Here is a 22192-nt window from a genome sequence, read left to right as displayed (position 1 = left end):
ATTCATGTTTGGTGTGCCTGAGAATATCCTTCTGTGCTCCCTGGCCTCCCTAAAGAAGGGATTTTAAAGCTGCTCTACAGAGCAACTTACCAGTTTTGTTTTGCTTTGTCCTGCAGATTGCTCTCATCAGTTGGTGATGAGTTGAATTCTGTCCAATTCTGGCATATTTTTGAAATTCAGTTGGAATTTTGTTTTTGTAATGAGGGACTGTGCAGTATTTTCTTATCAATCTGTAGTCTTTAGAAATATTTGTAAATATAAACAAGGAAACAGTGTATACAGTGCTACAGTGGATAGAGACTTGGTGCCTGCAAGCTCATTACCCACTTCTTCAGGAGATCTTAAACCCACTGTGTTGTTTGCTTGCTAATGCTATTGGGTACTTTTTTCTACATGAAGGTACTGAAGTCAGTAAATGTGCCAAAAGCAGGAACTGATATTTTCTTGCACAAAGAGAAAATGCTCAGGAAGATGCTTTAAGCATAAATTAGCTGATTTTTTAATGTCTTTGCTAACCATGTATCTTGAGTAATTACCAGCTCATCTACATTTGATACAGCTGTTAAGTGCACTGAAGAGTGAATGCTAGATACATTCTTATGGGATCAGTCTGATTGTATCTTTTGTTTTGCATCTGGAAACTGCTTCTATAAATGAAAGAGCTCCTATTTTTATGCTTTACTTTCCTTGATGTCACTGTGACCTGTTAGCTGTTACTGAACATGTAACAAGGGGTTGTTATTTGAGACCAAGGCATTTATCCTTTTTTAACCTTTCCCTGTCTTTGGCTTGCAGAATATGCAAAGAGAATCAGTTTTTACCAAGTGTTAAACCTTACCTATTTGATTTTTTCTCAAAATCAAACCTTACCTATTTGATTACCTATTGAAACCTTAGCTGGCAAATGCTGAATGCAAGTAGCTGGATTTTCTAGTCCTGCAGTCAAAGTAAGCTTTGATCAAGTGCTATTTGTTTGCCACTAATACTCAAACTGAGGGAGGAGAAGATTCACTGGTCTGAACCCATGTCTTAGCCCCAGATGTTCAGAACTCCAGGCATAGTTTTAAAATCAGCTCAAGTAGGGATATTGGCAAGTCACTTAACTGGTTTGCCTCTTCTTTTCCCTTTGTTAAGTGAGAAGTTTTGTTCGTTCTTTGGACTGTTTATAAGGAATCAAATGTAAATTCTCATTGGCTCTTGAAAACATCAGCAAAAACTAATTTTTTCATGTTTGCTTGAGGTTTCTTTTTTGTCCCCTTTTGATCAGGTACAAAGAAGGTGGTGAAGCTTTGTTGGTATTGCTTCCTTCAGAAGAAAAAGGGATGGTGGAACAGCTGGCACAGAGGAAAGTACCTATCAGTGAAATCAAGTAAGTGGCTAATGCCCTGCTGCCCTGCCTGTTATTCAACCTTCTTTCTGCAAGAGTAATCTGTGATGAGTCTATGACAATCTTGATAAAGTATTTTTATTGCCTGAAGCTGGACAAATCAGGGAAATGAATTAGTTTTGGTAGTGTTGTAGAAGGAAAAGACCTTGAGAGGTTACCTATTTTATTGCTGTTCTCATAGGCAGGATGAGCTGCACAAATCATTCTTATCAGATGCCAATTAATATATTCACAGTTTCCCAAAGAGACCTCATCTGTACTCAACAGTTACTACCTTTAACATTTTTTCTTCAAGTGTCTGATAAGACTTGTAAGTAATTTAAATGAAATATTTCTTTTGCCTTGTGCCAAGAATATATGGAAAGTGATGTATTCTCGTACTCTCTGCAGCTTCTTTTTATGTAATTGAACATGATAATGCTCTCTTTCTCTTTTGCAGATTAAACAATTACAATTTCTTTAATCTGTCCCTGTATGTTTTTATTGCTGTAATCATTTTTGTTTCTCTTATCTGTTTTTTCTTTAGTTCTGGACTTTTTCTTCAACTTGTCATGACCTTTCTGAATCAGTTAGTTGAAAGACAGGAAGTGAAAGATGGTAATTTTACATACTAAAAAGAGTGTTCCAAGGGAAACCTGTAAGGAGCTATGTTATCTGTACAAATAGAACTGCTTTTGAAGGAGTTGCAGCAGCATATAACAATACCAGGTGAAAATAAAAAAGCATGTTTCCATTTTCTGTTAAATGCAGAGTAATGGATATGTAGGAAACACAAAAATCCTAACTGTAAAAATATTAAAAGAAAAGACCACCACTAAAAAATCGATGGTAGTTTCTTATTTAGCAGCTATATGTAGGAAGGAGTTTACTGTTTTCTGAGCCTGTCAGTCTGATGTTGAATTAAGAGAGAAAAGAGAATGTGAAGGAAATATGGAAGAATTGAAAACAAGCCAGAAAATGTGATATCAGCCTGACTCCATTTTTAACACTTTAAAAGTTCAGGTCACACCATGCCAAAAATTGTACAGCAGAGATAAAAGAAATCAGAGAAGGATGACAAGGTAGAAAATGTAAGTTTCTGTATGAGTGGATATGAGCAAAGCTAGGCTTGTTTTACTTTGAAAAGCTGTGGTTTGCATGTGAAGATACAGATACTAAGCAAAGAAGGGAATTACCTATACTGAATTTCTACGTAGAACAATTGTTTTTGAGAAGAAATCAAATTAGGATGAAACCTTAGGTGGTTATTTACACCTCATTGCTTAATCTTCAGGTTTGCTCAAAATGTACAGGTGAACATTTCTTCAGAGAACAGAAACAATGCATATAGCACTTTCTGCATTTAAAGTTTAATTTTACTTTTTAAAGTATTTATGTTGTATAGGATATGCCATTTCAAAGGCTCTTCTGAACTGTACCTGTGACTGCTATTTCTGTGCAACAAACTGAGTACACAGCAGCTGGTGAAATAAATCCACCTTTTCTCATTAAACACTTATCAAATCCATGCAGGATGTGGACCAACTTCAAATATAAACAATTTTTGCTAAAACAGTGAAATAAGGACTATAATGCAGTCCAACAACTACTTAATGACAACCCAAACAAAACCTCACCAACTGTGGATAATATCGGTAAAGGAACTGAATCTGGCATTTTCTTTTCCATTAAGCATCATAGTGCTTTAGAAGGATCTGTTGTATAACCACTGCAGTAAATTTTCTCCTTCCAAACTTCCATCTTTTTCCATCTTAAAATGGTAGTTATTGAAGTAATTTATCTTTCTTTTATATTCAGTAAATAGATGTCTGATCTCATGCACATTATAAATATTTCTTCTTTCCTGTTTCTTTGTCAGCTACGCTTTTAACTTTGTAAGTAATGGTGTTGTTTGACCAGCTTATCAAAGGAAGTGGTAAAATAACCTCTTTAGGCTGTATTTATCCATGTAAATAGAAATACATGTTTTTGTACAGGGATAATAATCCAATTTTAATAGGGCAAATATTTCACCCCCAATAAATGCACATTATACTTATTATCCAAGTTAGGTGAGTCTCTAGAGAGACATTAATGGTTGCATCTCTTAACATATTGTTGTTAATGTGATGTTACTTTGATGGAAAACTCTGCTGCTTTATTTTTTTTTAATAATACCCCAGAAATTCCTTCTTGTATCAAGCCACTAGGACATATGTATTTTAAGTACATTTAAGAAATATTCTTAATTGGAATCATTATTAGAAAAGTCAAGGGTTTTGATTAATAACATATTTTAACATCCTGCCCCAATATCCAGATTTTCAATCTGCAAAATAAATTTTAATAGAATTTATAACATTATAATGAAGGGGAATGCTTTCACTTAGAATTGTCTGCCTAGTGTGTTATGATTTAAAATTTGTAGCATTGTCCTTGTAAAAGGCTAACTAAAATCCTTAAAAAGTTATTCTTGTAATTACTTGTGGATTGCAAACCAATTTAATTCTAGAAGTTTTTAACTACAGATTTTCTCATGCTGTTTGCTTCCAGCCAGTTTCCCAATTAATATAAGGCCAGTTTGTTTTGTCAGTTTATAAATTGTTTAAGAAGTTGCATGAACCCATGGATCATGTTCCAGGTCTTGTGGTGAAGTCTTCTCCTGTTGTTTGTGCTTATTCACCTAATTATAGATTCTTAAGAATTCTAACTTGGGAATTAGAAGATAATGAGCATTGCTCACTCCCAACAGAATTTAACTGTTCAAGTTTCTGAAATTCATTCTGAAAGCTTTTTTTCAAAAGCTTGTTTCTAAAATGTTGTATATTCAAGTGTTTGTTTGGCTGTTCTTATTGACCTGTTTTCTGGTACAGTGGTTGTAAGAATGCTGTTACTTTCCTTATTTTGTATTTTTTTATTTGCAAACTATTTTTGATGTTGTTTTATTTCATCTAGATAGACCTTTTAAAACAGTTCCATAATTTGAAAGTAGAGAAAGGAAGAACTTTCCTTGATACCTGTTCAAAGGACTAGGGTTTAGGCTCTTTCCTTAATTTTCAATTTTAGATCTAAGCTGCCAGTAGAGGTTTTCAGTAAACTAGTCCCTTCTAATTAGCACAAGCTGCCATATTACAGGTAGTGCTTTTAACAGTACGTAACTTCTTCATTATTCAAAATAGAGCAAGAGAAAGTGCAAAATATGCAATAATAAATACAATAGCTTAGAGCATTTAAATATGGCAAAAAGGTACTCTGAAAGTATTAAATGGTTTGTACATTTTTTAAACGAGTCTGTAATCTCCAAGTTTACCATGCAAGCTGTAAATTTAAATTATGTTTGGTAGTATTTTGAGGTTACTTTGTTGCATCTAACTTTGTTGGGTAAAAAGATAAGAGCTGCTTCCTCAGGGGTTGCCATAACAGATGGCAATTTTTTTGTCTAGAAAATTTTACCAAAGGAAGTGCATGACGTAGTATCACTTTCTTTAATTTTATGGCAAAAAAGGTGTTTTTTGAGGAAAACAGCAAAAACAACAACAAAACACCTTTTTTCCCTTCTTTTTTCTTTCTCACAATGGATAACGTTTGGACGTGTATCCCACACGTTGGTAGTATTAATATAGGGGATCTGTTAAAACTCACTGCCTCCCAGTTGCCATAGTTACTGTAGGACTGGTGTCACTGTTCAGTGTGCTTCTACACCGATGTGTGATCTGCTGGGTGAGCCTTCCCTAGGTGCCAGCCCTTCCCCCTCCCTCCAGCCTTCAGGGTGTCTAGTGTAACCATAGGCAGCCACCTTCACACTGAGAGCGCAGAGCAAAACATGCTGCTGCTGCTTGGAAGCTGGATGGACATCTGGAAACTGTTCTGCTGCAACAGGGTCTTTTAGGTGGTTGTTGATCTTTTTTGCTTAAATTCTGTTTTGGAGAAGAGTGGGGGAAGGACAATGCCTAGTTAAACCAGTGCTTGTACCCTAGTGTATAGACCAGGGATAATGAGAGGAAATCAAAATGTGTATCAACCAGAAAATTTGGAGATTGCTGTCTGATCATACATAAGGCCAGGCAAGCTGGGTACGTGTTTACGTCATGGCGTAGTCAAGTGTGGCCATGCAACTGGTAGGCAAAACTGTAGCTTCAGCAAGTTCTACTACTCCTTAAAGGTAAGATACGTGATCACAGAGTAAGAAATAACCAGCCTACTTGAAATGGCAGACCATGTTGTAAAATCCCCTTCTAGCCTTTGCATAGTAGGTTTTAGCTCATTGGTTCTTGCCATTTAGGCAAGCTTATAAATTATGATAACTAATTTCACTGTTTAGCTTTTAGGTTTGCTTCTCCTAATAGTCACATGTATACAATTTATTGTAAAGTGTTTTATTTTTTCAGAAAGAAATAACATACAAACTCATTATAGCCAAAATCCAGTTTAACAGTGGCCAGCTTTCTCATTTTTTGAATCTCAGTGTGAGAGGAAGATGACAGTGGATGACTGTCATGATACAGTGTTGGAGAAGAGAGAATTCAGTACTGCTTCTGTTTTTTGGTAGTCAGTGCTGCAAATTTGCTCATTCATTAACAAACACATAAGCTCAAAATGTGCCTAGGGTACCATGTTCTTAGTTGACATTGCTTAGATTTATACCACATTATCTAGCCATTCTTTTAAATATGAAGGGTCTTGTTCTTGTTTTTGGGGTTTTTGTCTTTTTCAAACCCTTTTCTTGCAAATTTCCATCAAATTACTCAAAATTTGGATGCAGTCTACAAAACGTATTTTGTGTCAAATTGTTGTCTATTATGCTTGGAGCCTCAATAACACATAGTCTCTTATGAATAATGAATCATATTCCTACAATAATCAAGTCATAGAAAATAATGAGTAATAGCATGTCCAGGTGAAAATTGGAACTTCATAAGCATTTTGAGTTGACAGTGGCAGCAGGAAGTAGTTTGCAGTCTCAGCTACTCTTTGAGAAGTGCTCTAAGGCCATTTTTTCATTACTTAAAGATTTCACATAGACCATGTTTCCCTATTTTATGAGAATGTACCACTGCCAGATACTTTCCTGAAACCAAACACAACATCTACTATTTCTTTCCCATTCTTAAAACCTGCTAATGCTGCTATGGAGGATAATCAAACAGATGAATCATATTTTGCTTCTGACTAAGCTGTGTTAGGTGTTGTGGATTTGCTTATTTTCTGTAGGTCCTTACAAATTAGGTTTTTTTGGTATCAAGAAAAAGTTAAACAATTAACTTCCTTTTTGCCCCCTTTGAATATGAGCACTGTATTTACATGGCCTTTTGGATAGGATTTTTTTTTCCTTCATCTTGATGAGTTGTTAAGATTAGGTACAACTGTGACTCCAAGTGCTTTTACTTTCTCTAGTTGCTATGGAGCAATTTCTTCTGACCCAGCTGATTTATCAGAGTACTTGGTCTCCCATGATTTTGATTCTGGTGTGAGCTTGCACCCTGCTGTAGCTGTTGTTAGCTGACTGACTGCAGCTGCCACTTGCAGTGAAGACAAGGAAAAAAGGCACTGGCTAATTTTAGGGCTTTGAGGTCATCTCTTAATATCCTTCCCATAACTTAGCAGCAATCCAACACTTTTCTGGACTGTCTTACTACTGGTGTTCATATTAATTTTTTTATAACTCATGCTATCCCTTCTTTACTTTTTGTATCATTATATTTCAAAGATTTGTTGATCAGTTTGTCCCCCACTCAATTTTTCACGCTTCTTTTTTTCTGTCTTATGCTTTTAAATTTTTAGAGCAAATTATGTGTTGTCTGGAAACTGGAACTCGTGTTTTTTGGTCTTTCACTAAAACTGTTGCTAATACTGCTTCTGTACACTCTAGTTTTCCCCTGGCTGTATCTGAACAGAGTGAAGAAATTGGAATTGTAAGGGAAAGAAGCTTGATATCTGTTTTCATATTTAGTAAGAATAACTTCCCACCATGTTTGCTAGGTTTTATGATACACTGGGGTGGCAGTAGCAGCTCAAAAGTAGATGACATCTGGGCAAATAAATCTGCAATAATGTAGGTATCACTGGAATTAGTTTAAACATTCAGAATCTGGGAGAGGACCAGATATCTTTTTAGTAGGTTTAATGACGATTTTTATAGTGCAGTCAATATTCTTTATTTACTTGAGAAGCTCTTAAATCTGTTTCATCTCAATGTCCTTTATTATTGCTCACCTGGCTATTTTTTCTATGAAGTACTTAAATTTCAGTATTCCTGGCACAATGAATCTTATTTAAGCTTTTAAAAATGCTGACATTTTCCTTATGAAGACTTTTATTTCAGTATAAAGTAGTACTATAATTCATTATGCTGTTTCTGTATTTTTGCAGTATTTTTATAAAATCAAGAAGTTCTTTTCTGCTGATTTCTGCTTTGCTTTGTAGTTTCACTACCTTCCGTGAAAGCTGTCTGAATAAAACAGCTGCCATTTGTCTTTTCTGCATTATTTGTTTGAGGAGTGTAATCTTCATCCTTAATATGGTTCCATTCTCTGCTATTTCAGTGGTAATAGCTCTGTGCATATTAAAACAATGCAAAAGATGTGAAGATGCTCCTGAGAACCTAACAGGTGCTTATTTTGAAATCTTATAATAATTAAAGCTTGTTTTTTTTCTTTTTTTGTTTTTCTTTTTCTTTAAATTAGAATTAATCCTGAAAAACTTACAGATATTCAAAAGAGGCTGCAAGCATTCTTAGCTCAAGATCAGGAGTTAAAAGAGAAAGCTCAAAGGGTAAGTCATCTGCTGTAATTCTTGGGGCATGTTGGTTGAGTAGAACTGTAGTTGGAATAACTGACCAGCTCAGACATGCCCTAGAAGCAGTGATTGGAACTGAAGAACCACCAGAGATAATTGAGCACTTGTATTAGGAGAGAAACATAATTTAGAGAGAACCAGAGTCTTCTGAGAGATGTCCAGTGACAGAAGAGGAGGCAACAGGCACAAATTTCTGTACAAAAAGCTCAATTTAAACCCATAAAAAGCCTTTCTTTGTGAGAATGGCTGAACACTTGAACAGCAAGGCTGTGCAGTCTCCAAATGCTGGTTATTAAAAACTGGGTTCCTTCCTGGGCAGCCTGCCCTAGCTGACTTTGGTTTGAGCAGGTGCTTGCACTAGATGGTCTCTGAAGTTTCTTCTCAACTTCAACTACTTCAAGTTTCTTGGGAAGATGGTACAAAAAATGTCAAAATAATGCTACTAATAAAAAAGGTGACTCTAAAAATAGCAGACCACATTACTTGACTTGAAAAGTTAGAGATACAAAACCATGTAGGCCTAAACATGCCCACCTTGATAAATTTTTATTGTCAGGTATCCTGCATATATGTGACAATTTGTCCTTTCTCAGGGTAAAATCGAATGCATTGAATAAAGCATTTTAACTTTTGTTTGGATTTGAATGATCAGCAAAATAGCTTAGAATAGCTCTTCTGGGTAAGATGGAGAATTATGTGAATGGTTTTATGAATGGGATTTCTTTGCTGTGCTGATTAACGCTGGGAGACTTCATGGACAGGCAATATGTGCATTTCACCACATGTTTATCAGGTTTGGGGAAGGTAGGGACCCTTCAAATAACTAAGTAGGTTCCTGGATGAGAATGAACTTGGTTGAAAAAGATACTTTCTGTGAAAAGTAGCCTGTGAAACATTTCTGGAAATTGCACTGCCTCTTGCCATTACTAAACATGTTTGCTGACCTTTCCCTGGTTTTATAATGTTTTTAGGCCATGAACTCTTTAGAATAGAGCTTGCTACTTTTTTTATTGAAGCCCTGCAACATGTTTGTTTTCTGAGGCTGGTTGGTTTGTTGGGGTTTGGCTTTGTTTTTGTTTTTGAATTGTGTATATCATTAGCCTGTGAATTCCGTAGTTGTATCAAGTCTCTTCAAAACTATACAAAATCAAAAGCTCAAATTGAGATGCAGGAAAACAGAGTCTGAAGGATAATAGGCAAATCTTTCATGTAATTTTTTCTTATATATATATATATAGGTCAAATTAAAAGAGTACCACCGAAGGCCACATGGTGAGAAATCCAGAAATGCCAAAGCCTGAGAAATACATGATTGCAGAGATTCTGGATTAGTGTTAATAACTTTTTGTATGAGCTAATGTGGACACTAATGACACTTGAAGGTATACTGGTGAATCTGAGTGGTAGGATAAAATGAGAGGAGGATTGTGAAAGCTTACAGAAACCAAAAGTTTTAAGCTTTCTGTTGAACTGGGACGTAAAATGAGTCAAGTTGAAATATTTAAAACTCTTGAGATTCATCTCACCTAGCTTTAGATGTCCTCTGTGAGTTAGTCTGCCTGAACTTTCTTTTATAGCTGATAGGGTGGAATAAGCACTTCTCCAGTGCCTCCTGGCACAGATACCTTAAAACCCCTTTGGGATGGATGGATGAATGGTGGTTTTTTTGTGCTACAGCAGAGGTAGGCTGTGTGATATGACCTATCTTGGAGGCCTGCAGTAGGGACATTTAGTGAGTCAAAGGAATGCCATTCTTACTTCCCTAAACAAGGAGATTTAAATCAAAGTGTCTGAGGAGCTCAGTGTGAGCTTTGTGAATAAAATGTCTAAGGCAATGTTCCAAGGGAATGCTTTTAAAAACTATTTTTGGCGTTTAGGTATTCCAGGTTTTTGTAGTGCATAAAGCATTACTTGGAGCAGTGGGGAATGTCAGTGTAAGAAGCTTCATCCTTGCTGCACAAACCAGAGGCACTGGTGTCACATTCATCTCCAGCTGCCACGGGAAGTTGCAGCTACACCAATTTATGTCAGAAGTGACAGAGCAGCTGGCTGGGGGAGGATGAGAGTAGGAGTAATCCAGCATCATTTTACTTGGAATGAAAACACCAACAAACCTCTGTTTCTGCCTTTGGCTTTTTAAGATCTCTTAAAAGGCAGAGAAGGATCATTCTGAATTGAGCAGAGGAATGATAAAATTTCAAAATAGCTCCAGAATAAAATGAAACATAGGCTGTCTGTCAGTATTGCAGATACAAACTTAAATTCATTTGGAAAGATTTTAATTGCCATATAATTACCATTTGAGGCTATTTTTGTTGCAGTTTTTAATTTATGGATAGCAGAGAAGTGTTATTCTTGCAGGCAAGCTGTAAATACATTCAGTTTTTGAAAAACTTGAAGTATGGATGAGTGGTTTATCACAGAAGTGTCCCTCCTTAATAAGGTTTAACTACGAATGTTCAGACATACTATGCAAATGTGTCCAAGTAGTCTTACATGTCAATGTGAATAAAACCATAAAATGCATGCAAATGAAATCCTGACCTTGGATCCTTATCTGAAATGCTGGATTTCTCAGAGGCATGGGTGTTACGTTGTCTAGCCTGTCTGTTGCAAGCTGCCAAGTTCTTGACATTTGTAGTGTAAGAAATAAATTCCCAACCTGCATGGATGAGATAGCAGTGAAACGGCACAGCTGTGCACAGAAGTTAGGATAGGATGGTACTCTACCATTGTGTGTTAAGGGCATGAGGCCTAACTTACTGTGTCCTCTAAGCTTGTAGATTTACTTCAAGGTGCCTTTACTTTTTTTGAAAATAGAAAGTGTTTGATTACTAATTGCTTCAACAAACTTCATGGTTCATTTAGTAGGACATGGCTCCCCTGCTCTTGCTTGGAAAGACAGTTTGAATCAGATCGGGGCTTTTTTGAAACCTTTGCAGTTCTTCTCGTGGAATGATGCTGCCTTTTGCCATTTCTTGTAATTTTAATATTTAATATGTCAGTTCAGCCAGTTCTGGAAAACAGCTTAAAAAAAGAATCTTTTTTCTTGTTAGTTTGAATGTTATTGTGGCACTGATGTGATGTCTGTTCATTAAATTCTTCATCACACCCAGAGGGATCTGCAGGGTGTTACAGCCTGAGATTCCAGCCACACCCTGTTGCTTTTGAATTACTGTCAAAACAGCACATCAATTGAATTGTGTGCATTTTAATACTTACAACAGTTATCCAGGAAATAGATCACTAAGTCAAAATTTAGAGGTAGTAAATTCCATGAGCATGGTACTTTTTCCTTATGTATTTCCAGTACTTGTACAATAATCTCCACTGCTTTTGGAGACCTGTGGCTACTATTGTAGTAGAACTGTAGTATGTTAATGATGCCCAACCATAACATTTTCCATAGAAATTACTGCATATAATATTTTTGCATTGTTCAGTTATTTAAAAAAAAACCTTGAAAGTCATATCAAACAGCAGATATGGCAGGGGACAACAGCAATTGTAAAATAGCAGGGGAAAAGTTCAGACTGACTAAACTTGTTCTCCCTCAGCTCCAGTGTGTGTATGCAGGCTGAGGAAGTCTCAGGATAACTGAATAAAATCCAACTGAGATGACAGAGTTTTAGACAGAGGTTGAAGCCAACACACTGAAATCAAATTAAAAAATCAAAGCAAATGGCTTGATTTCTCTTGTAAAGTAGAAAGCTCTTCTATGCATTTGTTTGGTGTTTCAATCTTAGTTATTGTGGGGCTTGAAAAATGTGCAAAAGGTGTGTTCTTTCTGCCCTTTATAGTTTGTTAATTTCTAGACCATGTGTACGAAATACATGCTAGTAAGGTAAGTGGATGGCTTTATCAGTTATCCAGCAGATAATGAGATTTCAACCCTGTAGCAAGTAGTGACTCATGCAGATATTCAGATCTGCAAATTTTAGGTTCACAGGAAGGATACTTCTTTTTTAATCTCCCTTTTTTTCATCTGTCACTGCAGAGAAAAAAAGAGGCTTTCATTGATTTTTGTCACTTGCTAGACAGCAGTAGATTAATGAGATCTGTCAAATTTGAAGCCTTTTCCTAAACATTCTAATTACCTTTGTAAAATGATTAATAATTCAATGTGAGCAAAGAAGTGTTTGATGTAAGTATTCCACATCTCAATCTTGGTAGCAGCTGAATGAAGTGAGCTCACACTTTCCACAGCTAAAATTAATTGAAAGACATAATCAGGAAGGAAGCTTTACCCAAAAACCCCTCAGCATTAGGAAAAACAAGCAAATGAAAATTTCCTTTCATAGTGAATTAATGGGCAGCTTGCAAAGTATATCTCTTAGCTCTACATACCTTAATCATATTTTATTTAGCTCTACATACCTTAATCAATAGTTTTTATTTCTGTTTACTCAGGAGAAAAGAATAAGTTTATAACATTGCTTAATTTACTGTCTTATCTTTCATTTTACCTTTTAAATGTGTTTTTTCTCTTCCAAGCATTTAAAGAATCCCCATAAGACATCAGTGCTCCTGACTTTTGGGTGTTTGCTCCTCTATCTGAGGTTAACAAGAAATAATTTTTTTTTTTTAAATTTCACATGAATTATTAATACAGTAGTTTTCTCCAATAGGTGCCTGTACATAACAGAACAAAGGTGTGATTATAGGATGCTTGAATATAACTCTGTGAGCTTAACTTGCTGTTGTTATTAGTGTTTGATGGTTTAAGCCTCATGGTAGGAGTTCTGGCATGTGTCAGAAATAAGGTTATGAACAACAGAAATCCAAGGATCTCTTCTGATACTTGAAATATTCCAGTATTTATGCTGCTAGGTAGAACTAGACTATGTAAAAGAAGCATGAGAAGAAGAAGAATCTTTCCTTTTGGGAAGATGCAATGCAAGATTAAGTTATTCTCCTGTGTAGTGCTTCCAGTTTTTTTGGAGAAAGTCTATGATTAATTCAGACTTCAACCTTGGATTGGTCTTAGTAGGTGTTGTATAGTGAATTTGTCTTGATCAGCTGAGTTGCATTCATTGACTGTGTGCATGTGATGAGCTGATGGTAAATGCAAGGTAATATGAATCATCTTAGACCACAGTGAAGGGCAGCTATATTGAGTTAAATAAATTCCTGCTCATGGCTAAGATTAAGTCAGGACAGCTCAGTTTGATAGCAACAAAGTCTGTTTGAAGTTCCACATAATTTAGATATTAGAATAGCATAACAACATTCAGAAAAGCAAGGAGAAAAAAAAATCAAATTGAATCAGTGATGTTTCCTTCTGACTAATATGTCATATTTTTTTTCTAGGAAAATGTAACATGACATACTGTTGGGAAATTCAGTCAATTCAGCCAATGTGAATGTAATGAAATATTTGAGCACTTGAAGTTGCATCATTTCTGTAATAATAATAAAGTTTTGTCTGATGAGTATTTTAAAATTTCCGTCTGAAATTGATGTTAGACTACCTAATAGTGAAATTATATTTTGTGTTTAGAGCAACAATATAATGTTTGTTTCTTGTGTTGGTAATTGAATGGTGTCTTTTTTGTTGAATACTTCCATTTTTCTTTCAGTGTTTTGTATCCTACTTGCGTTCAGTTTACTTAATGAAGAACAAGGAAGTATTTGATGTTTTCAAATTGCCTCTAGCAGAATATGCTCTGTAAGTATGGTCAACTTAAAATATGAAAGCTGTATAGTGAGATGTTTTGCAGTCTTTAAATAGCTGTATTGATTGTGTTAACACAGAATTGGACTTCTAGTCTTCTAGTGTATTTAGTTTCATATTTATGCTGAGCTTTTGCATATTTTCAAGAGCATTCTAAATGGAAATTATGTGTAAAGGCAATATATGCTGTACAGAGAAATAACTTAGGGCACAAGGTACATTTGCTATATATACTAGAAGACATAACTTCTGAAGTAAAATGATAGAGAATAATGTTTTGGTGTTTTTTCCCTCCCCAGATTTGCCCTTCAGCCTCATAGCTAAATACCAGCCTGTAAGGTGTATTATTTAAAAAGAAATTTGAGCTATCTAAAGGCTATGTATTGGAGTCTCTTTTTGAGTATGATTCAGATATTTCTCTTTGGCCATCAATTACTTTTCAGAAGATTCTGTGTGTTTGGTAACGATGAAGCATCTGCACTAGACTGAATAGCATCTATTTTGCTATGTCTATTTTTGTACACGTATGTGAATCATTCCATATTTTGTATGGGAGGGAAATTAATTTTGACAGGTTGACTGTACAGATGACAGCCCCTTGAAATTGTTTAAAGATGTAAATTTTTTGAAATCTCATGGGCACACAGGGTAGTCGTAAGGGAGCAGCAAGGTGTTCAAAGGTTCACAGTAAATTAATTTGATATGTGTGGGATTTCATACAGAGAAGGCTAATTTGCCATCACATGGTATAATGAACTAAAATGTGACAAATTACTAGACTCTGGAACACCTGGTCTTTCTGTGCTGTGCTGTCATTAACATGATTATGCTTTTTAAGATACATAAGCCTATTAGAAAAGATGCTTTTTAACTTCATGGGCTGAGACATTTTGAAAAAAGGAGAACTAGCATAAGCTCAAAAATTTTTGCTACATGCAATGCCTGACCGTTCTCTTGTGTGGTTTCTCAGCATCTTTAAAATCAGTTGTAGGTCTTACTGTGCTATGAATATAAGGAATAGTGGCAGAAAATTAGGGCTAAGAGGGATAACCGTGCAAATTCAGCCAGTGTTAGAAACAGACTAGCAGATGGTGGTAATGCTGAATTTTCAGAATCCTAGTGCCTCTTTCTGGATTTCAGCATGGTTTGCCATCTAGTATCTGTAGATGGAGTAGTCTACAGTTCTGTTCTTCTCAGGTCTGTGTGCCCAGATTTGGACCTTCCTCAAAATAATTGAGTCTCAGCTTTGGAAAGCTACTAATGTCATTCCTGTAATAAAATGCAAGAAACCAGTCAGTTGTTTGGAGAGAGTAGGAGAGGTTTAGTCAAGGCTGTGAAATATGTGGCAGTATAATCAAAAAGTCAGAAGATAATAAATCTGGGAGATAATTTGGAGATTCTCTTCTAGTTTGGTGGCACTATTCTTCCCCACTCTCCAGACTGCTAGTCTAACTAAAATACACCCTGCAGTTCAGTGCAGAGCCACTGATACATGGATCAGCCGTCTTCATTTATATGAAAGTCCCTCAAAGTCTGGTATGTTTGAATTTTGCATCCAAACCGACCTTGGTTTCCATTCTGCACACAAATTTATGGCAAAACCTGAAATGAGAATCCTTTCTTCCCTTTACCTTGTGTGCGTTTTCTGAAAGTACTTAAGCCTTTCCGTGGAGATTTACTGCTAACTTGATAGATGTTGCTCCACTAAAAATCCTGCAGAGAAAATAGGCTGCTTAATGCCCCTGTCAGGTTTGCATTGCAGGCTGTTGCCCACATTCCCCATTGCTCTCCTGCTTTGCATGTCTGTGCACTGAGATTCTCTTAAGCTCTGTTGACTGAGTCTGCAGAAAAGCAAGTATTTTTCATTTTTATATCTTATATAAGGTCATATATATATAAGATATATAAAACAAAATATATAAAAAATGTATGCACGCACACACACATCTATTCTAGCGATTGATTACCTTTAAGCTCGGGTGCGTTACTATTCTCTCCAGTATTCTCTCATTATAAATTGCTATCAAGAATAATTTGCTGGAGGAAGACTTGTGTAGGCCTTGTGTTAACATAGGCAGCCTTTAAGTCTGATGAAGGAGAAGCTCAATGCTGCATTAAAAAGAGAAATTTGTCTTTTGATTGCAAAGGACAGCTTTGAAAGCATAAGAAAATGTAAACAAACAACAGGGTGAAAAGGAATAATTACATAGTCTGGTCTCCTGGAGAGGAGGCAGTGTTTTGAAATATAGTTTCTTTCTCGGGCACTTTGTTGCTAGCTGCTAACACATACATATATCTATACATTGTTCTCCAGGGGCAGATCTTATCAGGTGAGTGTGCTGGATGGACAGGTTAGCCACAGTTCTAAGGGGCTGCCAGGGAAGGTAATTTTCTTTGTGACTGTAGTCATGTCTTTCAGGAGAAATGCAGCATATTTTCCTGTTTCTCCCTGTATTGGTACATAGAGAATAAATAAAACAATTGAAGCCAAATTATTGGGAAAATGTCAGATACACACTCCTTAGTATCCAGATAGTTCTGCAAGTATTGCTTGCAGATCAGTATTAAAAAGCAGTAGGCAGCTGCAGGTGCTGTCAGGACTGAAAGGTGATAGGTGATAGCAGAATACATGATCCATCTGTCCACCTCTGTCTGTCCTTTCACTAACCAGGGAAAACACCCACTGCACTCTAATCACCACCCCTGGCCTGAGCCTTACTGCATGGTCAGGGCAGAAGGTTTTATTTGTTACCTTGCTCACAGCTGTCTGTCTCATCCTCAGACAGTGCCCATTGTGGTCCTTGCATGTCTTGTTGTCTCTTTGTTGGTTCTTGGCCCTCCTTCTGGCTCTCCTTATACTTACTTTTCTACATGCTAATCTCCTAACTAAAAAGATAGCTCCTAATTACTTTTCCCCTGTTGTTTCCAGTCTTCATGCACCTGTAACCAGACTTAGTATTTCTCATGCTGTTACCTGGTTAATGTCAGCCTTGTATGCTATTGCTCATACATACCTCAGCATTCCCTCCAGTCATTTGCAGAGTTTGGGTGTTCCTCATTGAGCTCCCCCTCAGACACCTGAGATCCAGCTGTCCCTTCCTGAGCTTCTGTAACTACTTCTGTAAACTTTTGCCTACAGCTTTCTGAAGAAGCTGCAGTCTCCTCTTTCAAAGTCCAGGGTCATTATTCTCTTAGTCATCATCCTCATTTCTTCTAGGATCTTGAGCTATCTTTCCTCATTCTGCAGCCAAGCTGGCTATTGACCTTCAGTCACCGTGGAAGCGAATGTACTTGCATATGCATGAGTAGCAGTTCCAGTAGAGTGCCTATCAGAGTTGGCTAAGCCAGCTAACTTGGAGAAAGGGTTTTTAATGCACTCTAGAAAACCTTGTTGCTTGTGCTCTGCTGTGTTGCCCTCTGAGCAGGTGTCAGGGTGGCTCAGGTACCAAGGAGCACCACCAGGGTTTGGAACTGCAATGTGGAGGTTCCTTTTCCTTTGGTAAGGAAGGCTGCATCTTGGTCTTCTGAATTATTAGATTGCGACCATGACATCCTCTTTGTTCTCCTTCTCTTTGCTCCTGACCCATGAAGTCTTGAATAGCTTGGCCCTCCTTATTATTAATAGAGTGCCAGGCATTTGAACTCCTTGATGGAGAGGAATAAAGCTGGCTGGTAAAGTAAATAGCACAGCAAACAGAATTCCTCTGTTCATTTTGGTTATTAATCAGACCATCTGGATAGCCTGTTAGTTCAGATTTGTGTCTTTTCAGCTGATGTGATTTCTCCTGTTTTCAAACGGTTGCTCATCCTCTCTTCTGATAACATTTTAAATGTTAAATGTGGATGTAGCATGTATTGCTAGGCAAGTAATACATATTTCTTCTCTTGAAATAGCTTCTGGGAGTATTTAACCTTTTCCAACCTATTTTAGGTCTTTGTCTGAATCTGTACCACAGTAAAAGTAATCTCTGTGCTGTGTTTTTATGCGTTCACATCAATCTGAAGTAGTTCACTAATGGACTATGTCTATATTTAGTAAATGTGCTCGGTTAATATCAGACTAAATCAGTAACTTGTGTAAAATTGTTCTGAAGCAGTTTACAGCTGGCTCATGTTGTAAAAAGGACTAGTAATCTTCTAGGAGCAAATTAGGAGCATTTGTCAAACTTAAAATTTTAAAATTTTTCTGGTCTTAGATTTGTTTTTTGCAAAGATAGATATTGCTTTGAGTGTCTAAGATTTGGTCTTTCTAAAGAGTTGAGAGATGTCAAGTTTTTCTCTCATCCCAGTAGAGGCAAAGTTACCATGTTAATATAAACACACTCCAGGTCTTTGTATAAGCACAGTTCACAAGTCACAAGCCTTAGAAGAGGCAGTATTTAAAGTCTGTTACACCGTTCATTTAAATTCATTAAAAAAAAAGTTAATTGACACCTGATCTTCAGTATTCACTGGAAACAAAAGTGGAATTCTCCTTAAAGCCATACAGTGTTACTTTGCAGTTTTACTCTTTTAATTTATTTCCTGGAAGTCCTTGTGAACTTGCTACTAAATTAAAAAAGGTACATGAGCATTATAGGTCATTTGTGTAGTTACTTCTATGCATTCTCTAATCAGTGTTAGGGAATGCTGATGTCTAGCCACCTTGGTTTCAGCTGAGGAACTGAACCCATAGAACTGTCAGCTGTACTTTGATTTATAGTAGTGAAACACTCCCTTGGTTTCAGTGTTGTCTTTAGAAACTGATTTCAAATGTCTTTCTAGAAGAACTTGCTCTTAAGAAGTCATTGCATTTCACACCAAAATACAAAACAGGATTTTTTGGTTTGTCAGCTGAGTTGTTGTTGCCATTTAAAGGCTACCATAGTCTGAAGACTACACTGTGGTGTTACTGTGTTTTTAGTGTTGTCTGTTAGGATTTATGAAAGCTCATTAAATAACTTACCTGTTTTTTGTCTGTCTTCATCAGAAAACCCTGCACATCTCTTATTCCAGATGAGTATGTGAAATGGTTGCACTAAAGTAAAAAAATATCTGCAACTTCAGTCATAGTAGGATTGTGATCTGAGTGGCATCTAATGAATTATTGAGAATAATAATGCCCTTTGTAGTTTATGAAAAGAAAGGCTGGTTCATACATTGAGTTGTTTCAGTATGACTGAACTATAGATTTGGTGAATAATTAAGAAATAGTTTCAAAAGAAACTGTCAAATCTTAAAATATGGGGAAGCTTTTAGCAGTAGTAGAAAGTCCAGACTGTTTGTCCCAGATTTTTCTCCATTTGGAATATACTATGAAAAAGAGGCAGTAATGGACCAAAACACTGACATTTCTTTGAGAAGTTATGTAATTAAAAGTATTTAATACACTTTTTCTAAGCTTATCTACTATTACTGTCTTACCAAATAAATGTGACCTTTTCTCTCCCTTCTGCCTGAGGTCTGTGTTCTTTTGGAAGTAATTTGAATTCTGATAGCACTAGTCTTTTTTTGGTAGGCTTGCTAAGCAGTGAATAAAAAATTGCCAAGACTAACTGACAATTAATTTTATTCAATTATTAAAGTAAGACATCAGTGCATTACGGCAGTCTGACAAGTGGAATTTCATACTTGAATGAAAAAAAGATCTGTGATATGAAGTCCTGTCCACATCGTGGGCTGCTATTTCTGTTTTGTAACTTTTGCTGAACAGAGAATAGTTTTTCACCTTGTCAGACTTTTCTATGCATGTGTATTCCTGATTTTTGATGCTAGCTCTGGAGGTGTAGAAGAAAAGCTCTGATAAAATCAGTTTTCAACCCTGTGTACCTTCTGCCTGTCTGCTTGAGAAAGAGAAGTAGGACTGATTGTGTAGTTGCCATACAGTATTGCTGCTTGCATTGCTATGTCAACACTTGACAGCAATACTTTATGTAGAATAATGTGATATCTGGAAAAGCAAAAAAGCATTTGTCTTCCAAAGGATTTGATTTTTGCAACTTCGATCTCCTTGCTGAAGAGATTGAATGCAGCAATCTCTTGATGAGTGTTTTACTGTGCCTGCTGTTAAGGCCCAATTCCAGGTTTGAATGGCTTCCAGCTGCTGCAGTGAAGCATTACATCTGCTGTTTGGTTATTTCCATTACAGTTAGTCAATAGGCCAAACTTTAACACATCATTTCATTGCAAAGGTAATTAGTGTTTGCTGTCAAACAGTAAAACGAGTTTAAGATCTCTAGTTGCTCCAATTTCAGTTCCCAACAGTGTTATCCTCTGCACTGTCAGTAAATATGCAAAATACATTGGATAAAAACTTCCTTTGATATTTTAAAATAAAATTCTATTTGTTTTGTTATTGCTGTTAATTGCATGTAGAACAGTACTGAATTATCAGAAACACAAAACCAAAATTTTTACATTAAAAATAAACTTTATTTGTTGGAATATTTGTTCTTTATCCTAACATTGTGGATTGCTGTTTGGGTTTGTGTCTATTTTTAACCTGTGGCTGGTACCAAAAGTGCCCTCTTTAAGCACAGGTGTGATTACAATTGGGTTTTTTTGTTTGTTTGTTTAAGCAGGACACTCCTTTTGACTAGCATTTCCCATTGGCTACCATTAAAAGTTCAAGGCTCTCCAGAGCCTACAGTGCACTCTTGCTGCTCTGCAGTATCTTTTGGGTGCTTAATCAACTTTTTATGACATTTCTGCTGGGTAGAATGGATTGGTATGGATTAGATATTTCTCCTGTGCTATAACGTGGGTTTTTTTCACAGGCTGTATAGTGAAAATAATAAATTATGCCATCTACTCGAACAGCATTGAGAGGAAAGGTGGTGTATAGCTGTGCATGTTTTGAGTTGAAAGAAGCTGGTCTTTAACAGGTGTGGATGCCTGTAGTCACTGTATATGGTTAAATCCTTTATTCCTTTTGAAGTGCATGTACAAGCACCAGGTACTACTTTCAGTTCTGTATCATGGGTTCTCTGTGTGTTCCTTGCACCAGTACCAGTGTCCCCTCACATTTTTTATTCACCTAATGAGATGGCTCATGAACTCTGAAATCAGAGTTGCTTTTTTTTTTTTTTTTAATTTGGAATTGACAGGGTCAGGTGTAATAACAGTGGACAGTCACAAAGTCAGATGGGCTGTTGGAGTCAAGGTATCTGTTCCCATGCAGTGCTCTCCACTATTTTTTCTAGACAGAATTTTTGCTTTTTCTGCAATTTTTGCCCCTTCGTGTAATGCTTATTAGTATAACTTTGAATTGTCATGAATAACTGGGTAAAATAACAGCTTTGCTGGCACTGTTAGTTATGTATGCCATGCAGGTAAAGCCTTGCTGTAGAGAGGTGGAAGCAGATGAAATTGCCTTTAAGGGAGAAATGTCTCTCCCCTAGCTTTTTCTGCAGTTGGTTATTCATCCATACCATGTTTGTTCTGCTGATCTCAGTCACTGTGAGGGCAGGGGGATAATGTTCTGGGTGTGCTTCCAGTAGTGAAGGACACTTGACAGATCAGTGTTATCTCAGTCCTTGACATGAAATCCATGTATTTTCAATACCAAATTACAGTGGTGTTTCTTCCACCATGTTTTACTGTGAATCATAGATAGTTAATTGGCTCTTATCTGCAACTTACCAGCTTCTTTGTTTGCTTTCCTTCCTGGGAGGCTTGTAATTGTTATTGAGAGTTCTCAGTTATTTCATCTTGCTTCCCCTTCCAATGTTTACTTGTATTTTAGACTTTTCTAAATGTGTTGATCAAATGTATCAATATGAATGATAATTGAAATTGAATCACTTGAGCCATCAATGAGAGCTTCTAATTGATGCTCTAAATTTTGTGTATCTGCCTTTTAAATTTATTCGGTTAATTCCATGTTTTAGGTCACTTGGTCTTGCAATGGCACCTCGTGTGAGATTCCTTCAAAGAGTTCAGAAGCAGCTGTGTGCAAACGAGGCAGCCAATGGGGCAGACCCATTGGAGGAGACAGAGCAAAGTGAGAATGCCCTCACCTTGGTAAATGAGGAAACAGTGGAGAAATGTGGAACTAATTTCAGTGGAAAAACATCAGTTAACAAAACAAAAGAGAAGAAGAGAAGAAAAGAAGCTGAGGAATGTTCTGTTTCCAGTGGAAGTGCTGAGGAGAGTGGTGAGTCTGAGGATGAATCAAAAGAAGTGTCTGAGGAGGAGGAAAAAGAAGTTCATGTACCCAACAGAGAACCAAACTCAGACTCCATGCAGTTCTTTGAAGATGATGATGATGATGACGAGGATGATACTGAAGGTGTTGATTTGCTGACAGTGAAACAACGGGATGTTTTTGGTGTGGAAGCTAAAGAGAATCCAGCACCGGTAAGTGTGCTTTATAGTAA

At 36.6% G+C, this 22192-nt stretch overlaps 1 protein-coding gene across 1 annotated transcript in view; it reads left to right on the top strand.

The window, feature by feature from the left end:
- The window catches only part of DDX10 (DEAD-box helicase 10), a 156461-nt gene that overhangs the window by 25011 nt on the left and 109258 nt on the right, over positions 1-22192 (top strand). The window contains exons 10-13 of the mRNA XM_071434134.1: positions 1268-1369; positions 8050-8137; positions 13741-13829; positions 21704-22172. Of these exons, the coding sequence (XP_071290235.1) occupies positions 1268-1369; positions 8050-8137; positions 13741-13829; positions 21704-22172 (748 nt within the window). The remainder of the gene's footprint in view (positions 1-1267; positions 1370-8049; positions 8138-13740; positions 13830-21703; positions 22173-22192) is intronic.

This window comes from Agelaius tricolor, unplaced genomic scaffold (genome assembly GCF_023055355.1).
Source record: "Agelaius tricolor isolate 1412-34295 unplaced genomic scaffold, bAgeTri1.0.p SCAF_9, whole genome shotgun sequence".
Classification (NCBI taxonomy): Eukaryota; Metazoa; Chordata; class Aves; order Passeriformes; family Icteridae; genus Agelaius; species Agelaius tricolor.
Note: the sequence above shows the minus strand (reverse complement) of the source record. Positions and strands in the feature narration are given on the sequence as shown.